Here is a 21,070-nt window from a genome sequence, read left to right on the forward strand (position 1 = left end):
GGCCGGCAGCACAGAGCTGTGACAGTAGCCGAGGGAGGCTCCTCTAGGGGAGGCAGTGTGGACGGTGGGCTCCCTAGCAGGCAGAAGAAGGGCTGCTCTGGGTAGCTGGGTCTGATCGACCCATTTCGTCCCCGCTAGGAGGATGTGGTGGCACTGCCCATGCTGTGTTTGACTCAGGAAGTAGAAAAGCTTAGGGGGTGTGAACAGCCCCTTCGATGAAAGCACACTGATGGCTTAGTGAAGGTGTTCTTGGAGTTGAGACCACCAGAGGAGAAAAGAACCAAGCGTTTTGCCTCCTCTTCTTTGGCAAAGACCATGCCTGTGTGTGGGGAGCCAGCCACATCGCGCAGGAGGAGGTCTGTACCCTCGGATAATGGACTTGGAAAGGTAACGTCCAGTGAGTGTGGGGGTGTCCTCTCCCTGCTCTGCTGCAGCCTGCCTGCCTCGCTGCAAGTGGGTGGCACGGGACGGGGTGGGGTTGTGCTCTTTGTGGGACTGACTCAAAACCAGGGCCTAAGTCATTGGTTTCCTGAGCTTCCTGGCTTGTAGCCTCATGGTGGCGCTGTTTGCAGCCCCGGGCTGGTCCTGGGTGGGTGATGCCAACCCCTGCTTGTGTGAGGTGAAGACCCCCCCAGGGCACGCCCCCTCCATAGGTGTGGGCATAGAGGTATCCCTTCCCACCCTCCGGTCCTGCATCCATACTTGCTGCCCCCTGAATGCCCACTTCTTTTACCTTGGCGTTGGCCTCCAGGAAGTTGTAGAGCACATTCACAGAGATAGTGAGGTCCCCGGTGTTAAAGGGGTAGGAGCGGTTCCACCCCTGGGGCCCAAACTTCCGTCTCTCCGCCACCACCGCGTGGAAGTAGCAGAGAGCAAAGAGGATGCTCTTGAACTCGGTCTCACGGGAGCACAGCTCCAGGGTGTCCTGGAAGGAGAGCGTGGCTGGGGAGGATGGTGATGTTCAGCTTCCCTCACCCACGGGAGGAGGGGAGGGGCTGACGGAACACAGGGTCAAGGGCCACGGGCTGGTCCTGTCTGTCCTGTCCATGTCACTGTCCCCAGGGTGTGGGTGTGTGTGGGGGGGATACCCACAGATCGCACGGAAGGTCTTCTCTCATACCCTGCACATTTTGTACATCACGGAAGTTTAGTAGCATTCCTGCCCATGGGAACAGGGACTCGTTGACTTGGATGCTGCGAGTGTGTGTGGTGGCGGAGCGGAGGGACGTGCTGGAGTGAGGCAGAGGTTGGAACTAGAGCCCTAGGGAGCAGACAGTGTTAGCCCCCTTATGTTGCTTGCTGCTCCCCCAGTCCTGAACGGGAGGTGACCAGAGAGATGACACAGAGAAAGGACTCCACCGGGGCTGGGGGAGGTGTGCCCTGGTCACAGGACATGTGGGTCTTGAAAGAGCATGTGGAAGGATGGAGAAGCAGGAGACCAAGGAGGCAGTGGCCCTGGCTGACCTGAGGAGGGAAGGTGCTGGTGGCGGAGAGGGGGAAGGGCCAGCAGGGAGGGAGGCTTAAGGCTGAGCATGAGGACGTAAGCTTGTGCAGTGCTTGCCACTGTCCTCTTGACTTTGCCCAAGACCCTCGAGGCAGGACAACCGTGAACGGCCTGCCTCTGGAACCTTCCATAGGCTCAGATGCCTGCATCCTAACACCTGCTTTCTCCCAACTTTTGATGGAAAGAATTGTGATCCATTCCATCTGGCATCCAGTTCACCATGTTCACCTGTTTCAGGGGTTCAGGGCAATGATACGCTCAGTGTTGGGCACCCCAAGCTTCACTGTAAGAGCTTGGGCCCAGCACTAGCTTCCCACAGAGAAGGCTGCTGATTAAATACTTAAGAAATGTAGACTTTGGGCCCAATGCAGTAGCCTAGCAGCTAAATTCCTAGCCTAACAAGTGCCGGGATCCCATATGGGCACTGGTTCATGTCCTGGCTGCCCCACTTCCCATCCAGCTCCCTGCCTGTGGCCTGGGAAAGCAGTCGAGGACAGACCAAAGCCTTGGGACCGCGTGGGAGACCCAGAAGAAGCTCCTGGCTCCTGGCATCGGATCGGCTCAGCTCTGGCCGAAGCAGCTGCTTGGGGAGTGAATCATCAGACGGAAGATCTTCCTCTCTGTCTCTCCTCCTCTGTGTATCTGACCTTCCAATAAAAATAAAATAACCCTTAAAAAAAAAAGAAATGTACATTTCCACATGACAGGGAGAACTTAGAGCTTTTTTCTTTCTGGGTTTGGCTTCTTTCACTCAACGTGATGTTGTCTCTAATATTTGGGAGTTAAAAAGTAAAACTGTAAAAAGAGAGAGACGCCTGTGTGTATCAGTTTTGCTGCACTTACGGCGTTTGTCAAACTTTGCTTTAAATTCTCTGTCAAGCAAATTGTTAACAATTATAGCCTACCATAAATAAAATGAGCGTGCAGGTTATTTTCAAATTTATGATCTATGAGTGAAGTTGAGCACATTTAGATTTCTGGTCTATTTCTGGTCGATCTCCCTGTTCAGCTATGGTTATTCATTGACTTATTTATTTTAGCTTTTTCTTTGTTGAATTGTATTTAGTTCTTTGACTATTACGTAGATGAAACATGTTATCTCAAAAAATAAATGAATCAATCAATGTAAAAAAAATGCATGTTTCTATGAAGTGGAGATTTTTAGAAAAGCCAGAAAATGTGGGAGTGTGGACTGCCAGGTCTGGAGGATCTAGGAGTTTAGTCAAAGCTGTGTTTTGGAAGAAAGCAAACAAAGACGGCCAAGAGGATGGGTCTGTGCTGGAGTGTGCCCCAGCGTCCGCCTCGCGTGGCCGTGCTGGGGTATCGCTTCACCAGGAGTGATACTCTGGGTCTCCCGGCAGTCACTCTTGGTCCTCTGTTCTAGATGATGTGTGAGCGGTGCAGGTGTGCTGGGAAAGGGACTCAGAAGGCAGTTTTGAACTCCCTAGGTCTTGGCAATAGGAGCCCCTCCATGGAGTCTACCTGTAGTGTACTCAAACTTGGCCATGGATGAGAATGACCTGGACAGCCTGTTAAAATGCAGATTACCGGGTTCCATCCTGCATTCTTTCTTACTGGGTCTAGGGTTGGGCCCCGTCTCAATAGTTTCTGTGAGATTCTCAGTATTGGCGTTAAGAGACAATGTCCCCATCATCCTCACCAACCCACATTCACTGGTAAGTGATGTCATTCGAAGGACGGCATTGCCCCTAGCCCCCAGCTTGAAACATGGGATGCTAAGCTCCCACATGCGTGACCCACCATGTCCTTCCCATCAACTTTACAGCAACCCGGCGTGCTCCACCCCGGAGTCTCAGTTCACAGGGGACGGCAGGAAGCAGCCCCGCACCTTTTGCTGAGTTAAGGCTTGGCCAGGTGCAATGTGGGAGCTACATGGTTCTGTGTGGAAACTGCTGGAGGTTAACTGCAAAGGGAGTACACCGGACACAGGCTAATGTTGCTGATCAGGGCTTGGCTGGCAGCTGTCTTCCTTCATGCTCCCACCCCATGTTTGAATGGACTCTGTGAAGTGGGGACGTGGGGGTGACCCTTCCCCTCTCCCTCAGGCCAGTACCTGGCTGAAGTTGTCCAAAGCCTTGTGCAGGTTGGCGTGCATGCCGGTGGGAGGCTCGTTGGTGATCTTAATAGAGTTCTCCAGGATGCCCTGGGGGATGATGTGGCCCTCGGGAGAGGGTGCAGGCTCGGCACTCATGAAGACCCGGAACTCTGGGTGGCTGGCCTCACCGAGCTCCTCCAGCTTCTTCTCCAGCGTGCTCAGCCACTTGGCCACCAGGTGGATATTCTAGTGGGAAGGAAGAAAGCCCAGCCCACCCCCACGCAGGCAACTGTCAGCAGGAAGCCTCAGCATGGAATGACCTTTACATTAGGATCAAATAGGCACAATCTGAAACTTATCTCAACCAAATATACGTTTGCTGTACACATTATCTATGTTTTAAAATTATATACATAACTATGTTTTTAATTTGAGGAGCAGAGATACAGACATGAAGAGAGCTTCTATCTATGGGTTCATTTTTCCATATGCCAGCGATGGCCAAGACTGGCCCAGGACCAAAGACCAAAGTGGGGAGCTGGGAGCTCCATCCAGGCTTTGCATTTGCTTGGCAGGTACCCAGCTACTTGTGCCAAGCTCACTGCCTCCCAAGGTGAGGTGGGAAGCAAGGTGGAGCCAGGACCCAGACCCTGCGGTCAAACCTGGGTACTCCAGTATGGAAGGTGACCTTAATCGCGAGGCCAAAACCACCTTCCATCTTTATTATTTTAAAATGTAGGATATGCATGCTTAAGTCTTTGATGGCATTGCATGCGCTCAGCGCGTTTAAAACTCCATGCTGTTTAACGGTGTGAAACATTTTCAAATCGCAGCACAGGAAGGGTCTTGGGATGCCTAGAAACGTGGACCCTCCTCACAGCTTCAATTTGAGCCTTGTCTCTGGTCCCTGAAGTCTTAGCAGTGTGAAGTTTTCTGCCAGCACGGAGCATCCGAGTCATCTGGAGAGCTGGTGACAGCACAGGCTCCCACCCTGAAAACTGGTCTGGGCTGGGTTTGCATTTCTAACCAGTTCCCAGCAGAGGATGCTGCTGGTCCAGGGACTGTACTTGAAGAGCCTCACACAGACCCGCATCCCAGGTCCAGTCCCCCACCCTGTTCCTCCGTCCCGACATCTGGATGACTTAGAAGCCTTGAAAGTCAGAAGGGAGGGTGGGTATAGACCAGCCTTGCTGACCTGAGCAGGGAGCCCAAGAGACAGGCAGCATCCTTGCGCTCCGCCCAAGGCTTCCCGCATCAGCACATTTTCTGCCATCCAGGAATTCACACCCGGTTTAACATTTGAAAGGCACTGATTTAAATCTTTCCTCCTCTCCAAGCCATTCTAATTGTTGCCAAACTTGTCTTCCTAAAACACCCCGTCATTGCTGCTCCGAGAGCCACACAGCCTCCCGTCCCCGCGCTCCTCCGAGGGGTTTTTGAGCTTGTCTCCTGTCCGCGATTGGATTCTTAGTTGTCAGTGCATCTATCTGTCAGAAGCCTGCCTGTTTGCTCAGCTCGGCTTTGCACAGCGCCCCCTGCGGGGAGGACACTCACTCGCCCTCTTGGCAATACATTCCATCATGATGGACAGCTCCTTGGCAAATATTTGAGGTAGCGGGACTCGCAGAGCCTTAAATACACACATCCACACTGAGCACAGTACTCTGAGCCGTAGTCATTTGGTCTCTCAGTGCTATTTTCTATAAGAAGAGACATCACGATAATGTTTGCCTTACTGATGTATTTCACAGAATTGCTGCAAAGAGCCAAAGGCACTGTGTGTGAAAGGGTTTTGGTGTGCTGAGGTTGGTAGTGGGGGCGGAAATGAACATTTCTTAAAGTATTTGTGTGTCATCAGCCCAGGAGCAGAGAGCTGAGCGGGCTGCCTGGAAGAGCTGGGGTCCTTGTGAGCTGGCGGCTCCAGTGGTCTGTCCCTTCAGGAATTAACCTGTCTAGTACCAGCTGCTCACACTAGGCAGGACCGGCAAGGAGAAGAACTCTCTTGCATGGGGGATAGGATCCTGGGATGGAGATCTCTAAGGCTGACCTTCTGGGTTTGGGGTTCTGGCAATGCTAGGGCCCCGGGGCCAGGGCCTCAGAAACTCATCCCTCAGGAGCTCCCATAGGACGGACAATGGGAGAGCGCCTAAGCGCTGGTCCAGTGCCCAGGAACGAAGAAGTCAGCTTTTGCAAGATCTTAAGCAGCATTTCCCAGTAGGGTGCTGCAGGGTGTTAACCGCTGCCAGACTCATGTGAGAGACACTGGGTTGAAGGAGATTCCTGTATCATAGGATTGTAGGACCCATCAACCCATGGATAGTATTTAAAACCTTCTCTGAAGGGGAGAGTGCATGCAATACTTTGCAAATTTGCAGGAGGACTTGTTAGTTTTTCTGTTTTTTCCCCCTCACAGATTCGCTCAGGTTCTTAAGCTGAGCAACATTGTCCCAGGGAATTCCAGGCCAGTTTTAGTTTGGTACTTCAGGGAGATTCTTAGAATCTGGGTAGCTGCACGTTTCAGGAGGGACAGCACAAACCAGCAGGGATCCTTCGCTTGCGTCAACATTTTACAGTGGGGACAGGTAATATCTGTTCAACACTCAAATGCCTCGTCCCTGGGCAAAACAGCTTCCCTGGAAACGTCCAGGCACCCGGGATCAGAGGGAAAGTTTTGAGCTCAGTCTTTCAGCGTTCTCAGAAACTACAGGAGCCCAGAATGTAAGAGTCCTGGGTTCCAGCAGGTGCAGGGGGAGCTGGTGGCCCAAAGGGACTCCCAGGAGGCAGGGCTGTGCTCTCAGAAACAGGTTGTCACAGCCAAGCTCAGCATCTGGGTCCCTGAAGCACTAGTGCCAGTTAGAGAGCTGAGCCAGACAGCTGCAGGAAGCCCCCCTGTGCTGAACCATGTGGGAGGAAGCAGGGACCCTGGCTGTCACTGACTTTTCCTTCTGAGATTCTTGCAATTTCTGTAAAGCGAACAGCAGAGAGCAGCAGATCTGTCCGTTGGCAGGTTCTGAGTCAATAACAGGATTGATGAAGGATGCAGTCCCGTCTCAGGATGGGGGACAGTCAGGAAGGGGGCAGAGGTAGGGGCCAGGAGGGGCTCGCTTTGTAAACTTGCATCATTTTCCTCCTTAATTTCTTCTTAGAATCAACAGGACATGCTTGAGTGTCTGTGTTCAAAGCAGGGGACTGGGTAAGAGAGGCAAATCAGAAACATCTCTTTTCCCAAGATTGAGTAACAAGCCAGTCAGCTAATCAATCATGCCTGCATGGCAACGGGTCTTCCAACAGAGAAGAGTATTACGGGAGAAAAGGGGAGAAAGGCACAGATTCTATCACAGTCCCAGCATCCAGGAGAGCGTATACGAGAGGGTGAACAGAGCAGGACAGGAGATGGACAGTTTTTGTTCCTTGGTAACTCTTTCTTAACAGCAGCTTTTGCAGAGTCCCAACACATGAACTCTCCATGTAAATACTAAGATTGTTCCCACATGCTTATCACACCTGTAACTAAAAGCAAATAGCTGTAACACAGACGACAGGCCCAGCAGACCAAGGTTCCATGGAATCATGGAAGAAACCAGCATCAGAAAGAACTCAGTTGGCATGACCTTCACTGGAATGCCAACTTCCTCACAACACACACCTACATGGGGTCTACTTCCTTTGGAAAATAAAGACATTGGAGAAGCCCAGAGACTACAGGGTGAAGCCCAAAGAGGTGTGGGGTCCAAAAGGATCCAGCTCGGATCCAGAGTTGGGTATACCTGCAAAATAACCCAGTGCCCCTTCTTGGCTGCCAGGTCCAGCGCAGCCTCAGCTACCACTTCCTGTCCTTGGCCCAGAGACACGTTGTGGAAGTTCCGGTTGTTGAAGGTATATCCCAGTTTCCTTCCTAAAAGGAGTAGGAAAACTCATGGTCATTTGCTGCATCTTGTGTTTCAGACTGCTCATCACCAAATACATACCTCCAGGCCAGCTCCCGAAACACAGGTGTTGCCAGAGCCACGCCTCAAGCCCAGACACTGACCATCTCCTATACAGAGGGCTGCCTTGTCCAGCTTTTTCGTCAACAGACAGTTGCCCATTCCAACACTGTTTTCTCCCATCCCGCTGCCTGCTTCCTTTCTTCCCAAGCATGATTTGAAAGGCTGATGTGCTTCCGAATGGCTCCCCTTTGGAGATCAGGCATTGGTCTGCTATCTTCCAAAGCACCGACTGGAAAAGTATGGCTAAAAAGCAAGCAGGTGGGTGTGGTCTGTTCTCTCTCTCTCTAGATCCTGTCTTCTCTGTAATGTGACTGGGCCATGTTGGTCAGGAGGATCGGGATTCAGTGAGCTCTGGGATTTTTGTCCACCTCCTCTTCTACGAGGTCTAGCGTGTTGAATATTTTCATCTCCTCATTTTGCAAGAATGAGAGTGAAGGGAGCAGTAGGCAAGACAAGAAGGATGTGTGTGTGTGTGTGTGTGTGTGAATTTTTTGCTGTGTGTATGTTGATAAGGAGCTGGCCGCACGGACAAGTGTCTCAGCCATGCCATGGACGCCAGGTCCGTGCCAAAGAGCTGCTTTTCAGGCTCAAGGAAGACAATGGGGAGAAATGACACAGAGGTCCACTTCCGCTCAGGCATGAGCTATTAGCCCAATTCAATAACGCTTAGAGAAATTATGTAATATTCTGTAGATGAAAGAATCATCAAAATACCATAAAGATGTCTTCGAGCAATTTTTCTAGGAATGCGAAGAGAAATTGAAAAAACAGAAAATGATTAAAAATCTGTACTTGGAAGATAATCATTTGAAGAGGAACTAAAGTTGATGTAATTGCACACTTTTGCAAGAATTTCTCTTGAAAAACATTGCTAACATCGGATATTTTTTTAAATGCCAAAAGGTAGGGAGTCTCCTTCAAATGTGTAGAATAAAGCAAGACGATGATTTCCATAGTGAGACATAGTTATTATAGATTCAGCTGAGATGAACCTCAGAAACACCTTTATTAAACTCTATAAATCCTGCCTGGCAATAAATTTGATGTCAGCTTTAGAACTGGAGATAAACAACTTATTCCAGAGAAAATACCGGGATAAAATGTGCTGGCCTTATTAGATAGCTTCTGTGACACTTGGGCTCACAAAAGAGCCCATTTATTTTCTTTATTAGGAAGAGAAGGGTATGGGGGAAGAGGTACTTAATAGAGATTAGCTTGAAAACCACAGGCTGGGAGTTCAGAGACGGCCTGCAAATCCTAGCCCTGCAACGGCCAGCTTAGATGAGTCTGTGTTAATCTAGGCTAGAGGCATGAGGACAAAGCTGAGAAGAAATGGACTGGGGGCAATACTGAGAAGGGGAGCACTTTATGGGATTCTCACACGGTGGAGAGGCCCACAGTACCTATGGGCCTCAGAGGGCCGCCAGGCCGGCTTTGCAGAGCCTCTCATCACCCTCAGATGGGAGTCCCAGAGGAACCTGCATCTTCGGACGGTTGTGTGTTTCTGCTTCTGGGCCTGCGCCTGTACCATCTGAGATCCATCTTACTCTTTCCACTCACAGCTCTCTGTAGGGTGCCATCTCCTGGAACCAGGCCCTGATGTCAATCTCATGTGACACCTTGCCAGGGTGCTTCCTCTCTCGCAGGATGCTGTGACTCCTGGCCCTGTTCACCTGTTCACCGCTGTATAAAGACCCTTTCTCTTCCAAAGGGCATGCCATCTAGAAATCTTATTCACCAGCTCTCATGGTCTCTGCCTTCCACCAACTTCCTTGTGGGATTTTTCTTAGGGACTTGGGAACCTGATTGCTAGTTCATCCTTGTCTTGATAAACCTTTGTGAGACCCTGGATGACTCAACCAACATCTAGCCACATGCTTCTTCGCTGTCTTCAAAGGACTTAGCTCCGTTCCTCTTCGGCCTCTCATTCCCAACAGCTGTATGTATACACACATAGATATATACAGACCCACAGAGAGGCTTAAAAAAAGCTGCGAGGCCCCATATGGTGGCTTAACAAGCTATTCATCTGCCTATGACACTGGCGTCCTATCGGGGCACAAGTCCTAGGCCTCACTGCTCCACTTTTGATCCAGCTCCCTCCTGATGGCCTGGGACAGCAGCAGAGGATGGCCAGTGCAGCTCTGGCTATAGCTACCATTTGGGGAATGAACCAGCGGATAGAAGATCTCTCTGTGTGTCTCTTTCTACAACTTTGGTGTTCAAGTAAAATAAATAAGTCTTCAAAAAAAAAAACACCCTTGGATCTGGCGCAGTGGCCTGGTGGCTGAAATCCTCGCCTTGAATGTGCCGGGAACCCATATAGGCACTGGTTCTAATCCCGGCAGTCCAGCTTCCCATACAGCTCCCTGCTTGTGGCCTGGGAAAGCAGTCGAGGACGGGCCAGAGCCTTGGGACCCTGGACCCGTGTGGGAGACCTGGAGGAAGTTCCTGGATCCTGGCTTCAGATTGGCTCAGCACCGGCCGTTTCGGTCACTTGGGGAGTGAATCATTGGACGAAAGATCTTCTCTGTCTCTCCTCCTCTCTGTATATCTGACTTTCCAATAAAAATTAACAAATCTTAAAAAAAAATCTTAACTAATAACTGTTATAAATGAAAGGAAGACAGAAATGTAGGCATTAAGGTCACACATCAAATATCCAAAGATGGGGCAACAAACTGAACCTTTTTTGCGATTCTAAATGGAATCTCAATTGTCTGGTACAAGACTCTGCATAAGCAAAGAGAGTCAATTTACTTAATAAACTGAGGTGAAATAGGGGGAAAGCATTTGGGTCAATCATGTGGATCCTAAGCTTAGAAATAGCAGCCCATCAGACAAGCTGATTGGATTCAAGATGCGGGAAACATAGATATTACCAGAAGATATGTTCTAAGTGGGTAAATTAGAAAATAAATCAAGCCATCAAGGAGGCAGGGACGGACACAGTGGGGCAGAGAACGAGGCCCAGGTGCCCAAGTCATCTCAAGCTGATGAACGGTAACATTGCCTCTGGTGAGGAAATATGCATTATGATTAGGCCAAGGGCAAGGCTGAGATAATGTATTCAGGGCTGAATAACCAAGACAGCCCAAGGAGGGGTCAGTGTGCCTGAAATGACAGAAAGCTCCAAGCTACATGATGGAATAGTTAGAGGTCAATTGGCTCAGAACAATAGGAAATTGCTCAGAAACAGGATATGCGAAAGCTTCCAAAAAAGAAAACCCTGAATAAAAATAAGGCAACTCAGTTTATCAGAAAAGAACAAAGCCTCCAGGTGATGGGAAGGACACGGAACTCTCCAGAAGTGTGAAAGTCAGGAATAACTTTGCTGTGATGCCAGTTCTGGTGATGTTCATTCATTCATTCATTCATTCACTCATTCAGCAAATACTTCATGAGCATCTTCCCTGCGCTTGTAACACTGTTGGCACGAAAAGAAAATGATGAGTAGGGTGACATGGTCCCTGCTCTCAAGTTAGTGACAAACAGTCAAACAAACATTGGGATAATTTTGTCAAGTGATTAAAACTAGGATTGGGTTAGCGGATCTGAAGCACGTACGGGTGAATTATACTAGAGCAACAGGCCTGGTGAGAATGATACTTTCTGAAATAGTTCATACAAAAGGATGTGTTTGTGAGCCTTCCCGGGGTTAAGAAGACCCACAGTATGCTTTAGGACCTTCCGACGGCTGTGTGGTTAGAGCGACGTGAGCGTGGGCGAAGATCCAAAGCTGGGCAGAAAGACCAGGCCATACATGGTGGTCTAGGCCATACAAGGATGCTGAATTTAACCTTGAGCATGATAGGAGGCTCCCAAACATCTCAAGCAGGAAAGGGAATCACTAAGATCTGAGCTTGAAGAGGACTCCGACCAAGGATTGCGGCGGAGAAGGGCAGTGGCACGTTAGCAGGCTGTTATAGTCCAGATGATCATGATGATCCAGACTAGGTCCAATAACAGTTAAAGTGCAACTTAAAAGGCAATTCAATGAACTTGATGCATACTTAGGAACCAGCATAAATAGGACTATCTGTATCTGTATCATCTGTATATGTTAGGTGTTGGAGGTGCCTCGTATGATTGATTCTCATGTATCTGCCATGAACAACTTGGTAAGTAGTGCTGGTTTCTACCAAAGATAGCACAGCGAAACTTCTAGAGCCAAAGGATAGAGCCAAAGGAGGTGTGATTCTTCCATGTGAAGGGGTACGCTGGAGCTGAGCAGGTGACTGAGAACAGAGTTCGTGGAATTTCAGAGTTACCTTAAGGTTTCCAGAGAACAGATCAGATTACCAACCAAGAAACAAAGAGACGAAATAATTCTATGGGTATATGATTACTTGTGAACCAAACGGATACGCAGAAGACAGTAAGACATTATGCCCAAACGTAAAAAATTATTTTGAACCTAACGAAACCATCAAGGGGCCGGTGTGGTGGCATAGCAAACTAATCTTCCATTGTGAGCTCCAGCCTCCTTTATGGGTACAAGTTTGTGTCCTAGCTGCTCCACTTCTGATCCAGCTTCCTGTTTGTGGCCTGGGAAAGCAGTGAAGGATGGCCTAAGCTTTGGGACCATGCATCCATGTGGGAGACCTGGAAGAAGCTCCTGGCTCCTGGCTTTACATGGGCTCAGCTCCAGTCATTGTGGCCACTTAGGGAGTGAACCACTGCATGGAAGATCTTTCTCTGTCTCTCCTTTTTTTCCGTAAATCTGCCTTTCCAATAAAAATCAATAAATCTAAAAAACAACTATCAAATAAGCATCACACTAGTTTGAAACAGTTTTAGAAATTTTAGGTTTAGAAATTTTATTTCCCATGATTCCTTTCTGAGGATTTTTATGCTTGCAAAATAGGCAATGAAAAATCATAAAATGAAAGATACACGATTTGCAGGCAACTGGGCTAAACCAAAATATCAAGACAATAAGTCTCAGGATGATAGATTCTTAGGATGACAAAATATAGTTTATCTGTGTTAAGATAGAATGCCCACAGGCTCTAAGACATGTAACTTCAAGAATAAACCAGATTCTTTTTCTATACATAGAATGAGTAAGAAGATAATGGTAAATGGGACATTTATTTCCCTTCCCAAGAAAAATAGAAATAATTGGCAACTGCAGAAAGAACTAAAATGTAGCAAGGAAAATCGTCACCTACACAGGAAGCAAATGGGAATCTGTGCCAAGGCCGGTTGCAGCCTCCTCTGAGAGGATCCTGGAGCTGACTGAAGACATTGGATCAAAAAGAAGACGACCTGATCCTAGACACGAGTGCCCTCCAAAGGGGATCATACGATTTTATTCATTAGGATATAATAGAGAGCCTAGTGTACGCCGGTTTTCAAATTTAAAAATTAGTCCTATAATAGGCAGGCATAAAATTAATGCTGGTCATAACAACACTGAGTCTGTGTTTATTCTTGTCTATGTAAACATAAAAGCTGAGCTGACACAAGTCAGAAAATGGAAGCCTTAGTTCCCACAGAAATCAACAGGACTTCTCTGATAATCATGGACCAAAAAGTTAAATATTGATAACAGTTACAACTTATCTCATAGGGGAACTACTCATCGCTATATGTATGTATGTATATTGGTGCTAGTTGCCAGGAAACTATACACCACAAACAAATGGACAACGTTCTAGAGAGAAACAAATTCCTGAAACCGACTCAAAAAGAAATAGAAAACCTGAATCGACATAAACCTAACAGGGAGATTGGATGAGTGATGAAAAGACAGGGAAACAGTCCTAGAAGATTCGTCACCGAATTCCACCAAGCTTCTGAGGAACCATGCTGACTGTTGACAAATCTTCCAAAACATTTCCTAATTTGTCCTGATGCATAGATTATTATCATTATTGTAATACCAAAACCAGACAAAACCATAACAGGGACAACAAAGCAGGTCAATATTTCTTGTGAATATAAACACAAATACCCTCCACAAAATATTAGCACATTTCACCTGGTAGCATCTGAAAAGGCTTATACACAGAACTCACTGAGATTTCAGGAACATAAAGTTGACTTAATTTCCAAAGGTAAATTAATGTAGTACAATGTATTAATGGAAAGAAATTAACAAAAATGTTCACCTCAGTGAAAAATTTTACCTTTTCAAAACAACAGTAGACCTCCACGAACTAGGAATAAGTGTTTCCTTAACATGATAGAAGATACAAAAAGCCTACAGCTAACACCATGCTTTGGCGTGAAGTCTGAGTCATCCCCTCCTGGATGAGGAACGATATAAAGATATCCACACCTGCCACTTCCACTTCATACTGAACTGGACATTTCAGCCAGGGCAGTGAAGCAGGAAAGCGTAATAAAAAGGAAACCATATTGAAAAGAAGTAAAAACTGATTATATCTGCGGATGACATAGCCTTGTATCTAGAAAACAGTATGGGGTTCATCAAGATGATTACTGGAACTGATAAACAAGTCCAAAAAGTTTTTAGGATAGAAGTTCAGCATACAAAAATTCACTAGCAATGAAACGGAAATGAGGGGAACAACTCCATTTGCAACAGGATCAAAAAGGAAAGCAAGAAGAAATAAATCAATAAAGGAAGTTCAAGACTTGTATATTAAAAGCTAAAAAAAAAAAAAAAGAACTATACTATAGTAATGATATAGGGGAACTCAGTGAGGGGGGAGGGAATTACAGAGGGGATAAGGGAAATCCCAGGGCTGATGGAACTGTAAAATGATAAGAATAAAAACAAGTAAAATTAAAAAAGCAGATAAAATGTCCAGGAAAAGAGACTCACCAAATAAATAAAAGTTAAAAAAAAATTGTGAAATAAAATATTCAAAGAGTAAATAAGTATTTAAAATCACTAAATTCAAAAGCAGCAATAAAATGGTATCAGCAGGAAATACAGAATTCTCAGGCTGACTAAATTCATCTCGTGTGTCTTTAGGTGTCCCTAAGCAGGAAGCTAGAGCAGCGACAAGACTTGAACCTAGGCCCTCCAAGATGACATCAGCATGTCCCAAGTGCGGTCTTAACCACTGAGCCCTGAGCCAGCCCCTTGTCCATTTTCTGTAGACAAATTAGCTTTCTTTCACCTCCCCAAAGATACACAAGGTGTAGGCTGCATTTTTCTTTTTCATTGCGTAGAGGCTAATAGCCTGAAGGCGCATGGAGTTGTATTCCATGGTCATGCTTCTCTATCGGCAAAGAACTCCTTTTATAAAAATCTGCTGAACTTTGATAATTTTGAGTAATGTAGCCTTTTGCAGTTTTGCTTAGTCACTTTATTTCTTCATTCTTTCGCCAAACATGTGTATTTCCTGGGTGCTTTCACGGGGCAGGTGCCAAGCTAGGAACTTGAAGTACAGTGGCGGAAAGGGATTTCCAAGGAGCCGTTGCTCTTGGGAAGACACAGGAGGCACTCAACGGTAACAGGGTGTTTCAGCAGGACTGCTCTGTGGCTATGGGGAGGGCTGGGCTGGGCTGGGGGGGAGAGGCCGAGGACTCAGCATGGAACTGCTCCTGGAGATGTGACCCTGACATGTGGACTGCTTATCAAGGCTCAGTATTGCATGAGGAAAACTTGCATCTGGGAGAGAAAAACCAAGGGACTCAAAGGATGCAAGAACATGTGACAAGAGGAGATTTACTCACCTTGGTTTTCTACATCCTTCAGTGGGTCCACCCCTGGCGACAGGATAAAAAGCATGGGAGTGGCTGGTCCTGACTCTTCAAACGAGGTTGCAAAGTCGAGTGCCCTTCCCACCACGTATTTGCTCCCTAGCTTCTCCTCAACAAAATCTCTGCCAGAGAAAATTAAAAAAAATAAAATTAAAAAAAAAAAAAGCACACTTATAGTGTTATCCATCACAAAAACAGTACCCGAGAAAGAGAGGCCTGTGGAAATGGCAGATTTCAGGTCACCGGTTAGATAGTTACCATGGATTGGCTCCAAGTTCACTACATAAGAAGTCAACACTTAACAACCTCATCAAGGAGGGTCCCCTAGACTAGGGCTCCCTCGGACACCCTGCCCGCACCAGCCATTGCGGACTCTGATGCCTCTCCTATCCATCAGGAGACTGTTGGGACTAACCCTTCTGAATGCTTGTGGAGAGCTAAGTCTTCTATTTGCTATTTCCCTGCTGTCTCCCATCCCTGCCCAAGATTTACGGCCCCACAGGACTTTGCTCTCTCCCGCATCATTCTCCTTTTGCTGGGGTTCCTTCCAAAGCAGTCTGTGTCATTCTAACCAGACCCTTTAACTGCTTACTGAATATCACCTTCAAATCTTAGCCTTAACAGAGGTTTCCATTCTCCCTGCAAGGTGTTAGCCTTCTCAACGTGGCTCCTTCCTTTACCTGGCAGACCTCTGGACTGGCAGGTGGGATCAGAGTCCTGCTCATGCCAGTTAACTGTTTCCAAGCCATCACCCTCAACAATTGTGTCTCCATCACAATTACTCCTGCACATGGGTGTTGTCTCTCATCCCGTTGGACACTGCCCTCATTTACTAAATTCACTAAACACTTGGCCCCCTGCACCTTCTTCTCTCCAGCCGGGGGTGACATCAATATCCAGGTGGACGTCCTCTAGCTTCTTCATGGTCTTGACTCAAGTAATCATCATCACCTCCTTCCCCCACCCCCACCCAGTCATCTAATGGCCATGGTCATGCCCTCCTCCATGCCGTTACTAGGGAACTTGTTCCATGCCTGAAAAGATAACTGAAAACATCTCCCTTTGGACGAAACTTTCTATCCTTACATGTCTTTCAACAATGTAGCCTTACTTCACATACTCTGTTGTACTGCTGCTACAAATGCAGGGGTTTCAGTATCTTGGTCTCCCTGATCTATTTTCCATGAACCCCTAAACTTTCTTTTGCCTCTGTGTTACCCAAAATGGACTTCATGGCTCCTAACTTATTGTTAGAAAAAAAAGTTCAGTGAGATTTAATCAGCACACCATAAAATGTACCCATTTTCAATGCAGTCTTCAATGATTTGTAACAGGTGTACCAAGTTGTTCAATCTTTAACATGATCTAGACTTAGGATGTTTTTATCACATGGATAAGACTCATTGTCTCTATCCCCCACTTTGCAGAGCTGGGCAACCACAAATCTGCTTCCTGCAGCTGCTGAGGACATGCCAACATCTTGACCTCTTTTGCCTCTTAGCCCAGCAGCAACTTGAAATGAATTGAGCTTTCTGGAACCATTCATCCAATTCGGTGCCACAACAAACGTATGATCTAGCAAGCGGTGTGGTTTGAAACTGTGTTTGTCTGGTCAGCCTTCTTGCCTATTGTATACACAAATGCTTCCTCAAATTCTCTCTTTTCTCCTTCACTAGGCAATCCCATGCTTGCCCTTCACACAAACTCAATTGATGAACTAACTTCCTACTTTTCAGAGAAATTATGAACCTGTGCACAAAATCCTCAATTTTCTGCCACTTACCAACCACCTAAACTAGAGCCACTCACATCTCTCTCCTTGCGGCTATCTTCTCACCCATTCTTATGATTCCATTGGCTCCCACCTCGACACACATGATCAGTACCCCTTCTGGTGCCAACTGTGCCCACCACCTATTTCCAACCTGCTCACTAAAGATGTTAAAACACGGGTATATTTAGACCAAAGGCTTGGAAGTTGGTGCAAAGGCTCTGGCTGCTTGCAGACACAGGCCTTTGGAGCTCAGTCTGCCCAGTCGGCCTGGCCTGACACTGCTCTTGCCCTAAGCCCATCGAGAACCACTCAGCACCCTGCTCCCAACTCCACCCCAGCCCGTACCGCATGGCGTAGGTCATCCGGTCAGGCCGCATGACTCGCATCATGCAGAGTCGCTGCAGTGCTGTCCTGTTCTTCCACTCCTGGGGGAACTTCTCCTTCTCGGGACATTCTGATTCCACAAACTTTTTCCAGCTCTTGGCAGATCCCTCGATGTCGCGATCCAGGTGGGCGAATTCTTCCATCGACGAAAGCTCCTGGAAATGCCAGAGAAATTTGGCTCTGGAATGTTGTCTCTGTTTAGAACTGTCATGGACATTGGGCTGGGGCTGAGGGCCAAGCTGGCATAACAGACACAAGCCTGCCTCCTTTCTGCTCTTGTCTGGAGTCCTGGCTCTTCCCCCAGGGGAAATCAAGGAAGAAGAGGGATTTTAATCAGCTTCATTCTCTTTAAACTGCCTCAAGTCACATGTTTAGTAAATACAAGGACCGGGATATTATTAGCAGCCAAGACACACTGGCCTGCGGAGAGTTAGATGGGAAAGGACAGGAAGGAGACAATGTGAATATTCTGGTCATGGAGCCTGGACTCCAAAATATCACTAATGTCTCCCTCTCATCCCTCATTCATTTTGTACCCAACTCCATCAGTTCACAAGAGTGTCTAACCTCACGACTTTGCATTAACAGCAGCTCTTAGGCTGTCCATGGGCTGCCTGTTTCTAACAGGATTCAGTTCAGATATATCTAGGCCACCGATCTCTTTGTTCAGTGCTCCCCCCAGCCCAGCCAACTAACCAGTGAGCCTATTCGGTTCTCCTCTGCCTGAGCTTCTCGGCAGCCGGCCTTGGAAATGTACCCTCCCGTTCCCAGCACAGCTCTGATCATGCTCCTTCCACTACATGCAACGTCCTGCTCTGCTTACCAAATCCCACTCGTTCTCTCCCTCACGTTGGTCAGGATTTTTTCTTTTTTGAATTTACTAAGCTTCTGCAAGTTGTTAGATGTTCAGTCCTAAACAACAACTTCCCTCAGGGCACGGCCTCTCTCTCCTGGACCACTGAGAGCTGCTCATAGAGCTTATTTCTCACTGATAAAGGGTTTGATGCAATTTTTCAATTATTAACTGCTGATAGCTTTTTAAAAAAGATTTATTTATTTTTATTTGAAAGGCAGATTTACAGAGGACACATGCGCGCGTGCGCGCACACACACACACACACACACACATCATCCATCTGCTGGCTCACTCTCCAAGTAGCTGCAATGACCAGACATGAGCCCATCGAAAGCCAGAAGCCAGGAGCTTCTTCCAGGTCTCCCACCCAGATACAGGATCCCAAGGCTTTTCCAGGCTATAGGCAGGGAGCTGGATGGGAAGTGGAACAGCCAGGACACAAACTGGCACCCATATGGGATCCCGGTGCCCGCAAGGTGAGGATTTAGCCACTGAGCCATCACGCCAGGGCATTCCCCTCCGCCCGTCCCCCGGTCTCTTCATAGCTTTGGTTCTTACCCAATTCCTTCCTCCCCCTCTGTCCTACAACTGAGCAAACAGTTTTATTATTAAAGGCCTGGCACTTCCTTCCTTGGTGCTAGAGGAAAGTTGGACAAGGCAAATCCCAGGACATGCACAGCAATCTGCACCCTGCCCTCCCTACCCAGATGTCACAAAACCTTCCAAATCAATTTCCTGTCTGGCTCTCTCGAGTCATTCCCAAACTGGAGCCCTTTAGCTCTAGCAAGAAAGCCTCCCCAAGCGGAGTAACACGCAACACCCTCGTGTATGTGTGTGGTATCCTCAGGCTTGACATCAAAAACAAATTTTGGGTGTGCGTGGGGCTCCCTTCCATCCTCTCAGAATGCCCACATGGAAGTGGCTTAGAGTCTTAACCACCTGCATACCTGTCAGCGTTACCCCGCTCTGCCTGCAGGCTTGGTTTCTGCAAAGAGACTGAAAGCAAGACTGTCGATCTAAAGCACGCACGTTCAGGAACTCAGTATCTTCTTCTCTGAGTCGATTCATTTCTCCATACATTTTTTTTCCAGGTTGTATCGAGGGCCTCCTACATGCCAGGGACTTGGGAATGCATTGACATGAACACACACACAGAGACCCATGTTTCAGGGAACTTATATCCTCAGGGCTGGGGTGGCCCTGTGGCAGGGCTGTACAATTCTGGTGGACAGAGATGGAGGCAGAGAAAACAGGAAGAGCTCTCGTGGAAAGAACAAGAAACGCCAGAGTGTGGAGGAGGGAGCATCTGGGGCATGGGAGAAGGCAGGTGGAGGAGTCTCGCTGGTGACGAGCAGGTGTGGGGGGAATGCTGGAATGAGCCATACGTATTTGACCTTGAAGGCTGATAGCTTTCTCCATGTCCCTTGACCATTTAGGGCAGGGCACATGTCTTTATTCACACTGAAGAGTAGCGGTTGTAGGGTGGTGTGGAGTGGGGAAGGAGACATGGGGAGATGGGAGGGTTGGCCCTAGCACTGCTGCCGAGGAGACACTGGCCTTGGAGCCTGTTTTTAAACTCTCTTTGGCTTTGACTCTTTTCATTTGCTAAATGGTGCCAAAGAATCATCATCTGCCATCCTTGAATGTCACTCCAAGTGCTTTGAAGTCCATCCAGCCCTTCCTTAACTTGCCCCGGGAGCTGGGCTGTGAAGGCCTCTGGGTTGCAGTGGCTGCTTCCCCTTGTCTGTGACTTCTCACAAGACTGTGAGTTCCCTGCGGCCAAGAACTTTCTTAGACACAGCCTAGCACCTTTTGAAAGTGCTCAATTAATAAAGTCTGACATCTGGGTGACCAGCAGGAGGGCTGTTGACGGGCAGACAAAAAGCTGCAGCTGCTGTAATTATTTCTCCCCATGCTGAGGATCTAACTTTCATCTTCTTCCAGGAAACCGCTCACCCTCTTCCCAGCTTGCCCAGCCGTGGTTAACCCTTCTGCCGCCCCATTACCCCCTCTGGCGTCTCCACTAAACGGAGCAGATCACCCTGCCAGCAGTGCCCCCAGCTGCCTGGGCTGGGCCTGAAACGCACTTTCTTGAAGCTCTGGCTTCGGCACAGTTGCAACGGTTAATCTTCCAAATGAGGGAGAGAGATTTCTAGTCGTCTAATAAGCTAAATGGAAATGACTAATTAATCTAATTACTTTGGACTGTGTAGCAAAAGACAACCATGCTAAATTGGCAGCCGGAGTGGCAGTCAGGGTCCTTCTGCAAGGCTAACAAAGAAATTCATCACAGATGAGGGTTTTTTTTTTCCTAATGAAGAACGGAACATGCCCATTATCTTAAAGTTCAGCATTTGATGGAACTCAAACAATCCCTACAAAGGAGGAATAATAAAAGCAGTATTTTTATCACAAAGATTCTATTCATTACCTGCTTATTAGTTCTTTTGGTCAAACATGGCCATCAACTTTCCTCATTAGAATACTTCGCAAAAAAAAATTTTTTTTTAGCATGTCCCATTTGATTATGCTTATTTGGCTTCTTTAGGCTGCAATCCAGGCAAACACTTTAAAAAGAGCATCCATCAAGGGCTCCGGCAGTGTCTACCCCACATCGCACTGCCTCACCTGCTTGCATCCTGTGCTGTGTGCCTGAGTCGGATGCAGCTGGACTCCGCCACATAACAAACTTCTACAAAAGAGATGAAGCCTTGCTCATTGAGCAGTCGGATGAACAGAGCTCCCACACCAAGACAGCAACAACGACGACAACAAAAGCAGAGTGAAGCAAAACAAAGCAAACCAAACAATCTACTTTGTGGAA

General features: G+C 47.6%; 1 protein-coding gene across 2 annotated transcripts in view; it reads right to left on the reverse strand.

The window, feature by feature from the left end:
• DNAH9 (dynein axonemal heavy chain 9) overlaps nt 1-21,070 on the reverse strand; it is a 305,997-nt gene that overhangs the window by 15,313 nt on the left and 269,614 nt on the right. For both annotated transcript variants that reach the window (XM_058676055.1, XM_058676053.1), the window contains 5 exons: nt 17,352-17,545; nt 15,206-15,354; nt 7,328-7,455; nt 3,579-3,806; nt 734-925 (listed from right to left, as the gene is read on the reverse strand). In XM_058676055.1, coding sequence (XP_058532038.1) covers nt 734-925; nt 3,579-3,806; nt 7,328-7,455; nt 15,206-15,354; nt 17,352-17,545 — 891 coding nt within the window. The remainder of the gene's footprint in view (nt 1-733; nt 926-3,578; nt 3,807-7,327; nt 7,456-15,205; nt 15,355-17,351; nt 17,546-21,070) is intronic.

This window comes from Ochotona princeps, chromosome 17 (assembly GCF_030435755.1).
Source record: "Ochotona princeps isolate mOchPri1 chromosome 17, mOchPri1.hap1, whole genome shotgun sequence".
Taxonomy (NCBI): Eukaryota; Metazoa; Chordata; class Mammalia; order Lagomorpha; family Ochotonidae; genus Ochotona; species Ochotona princeps.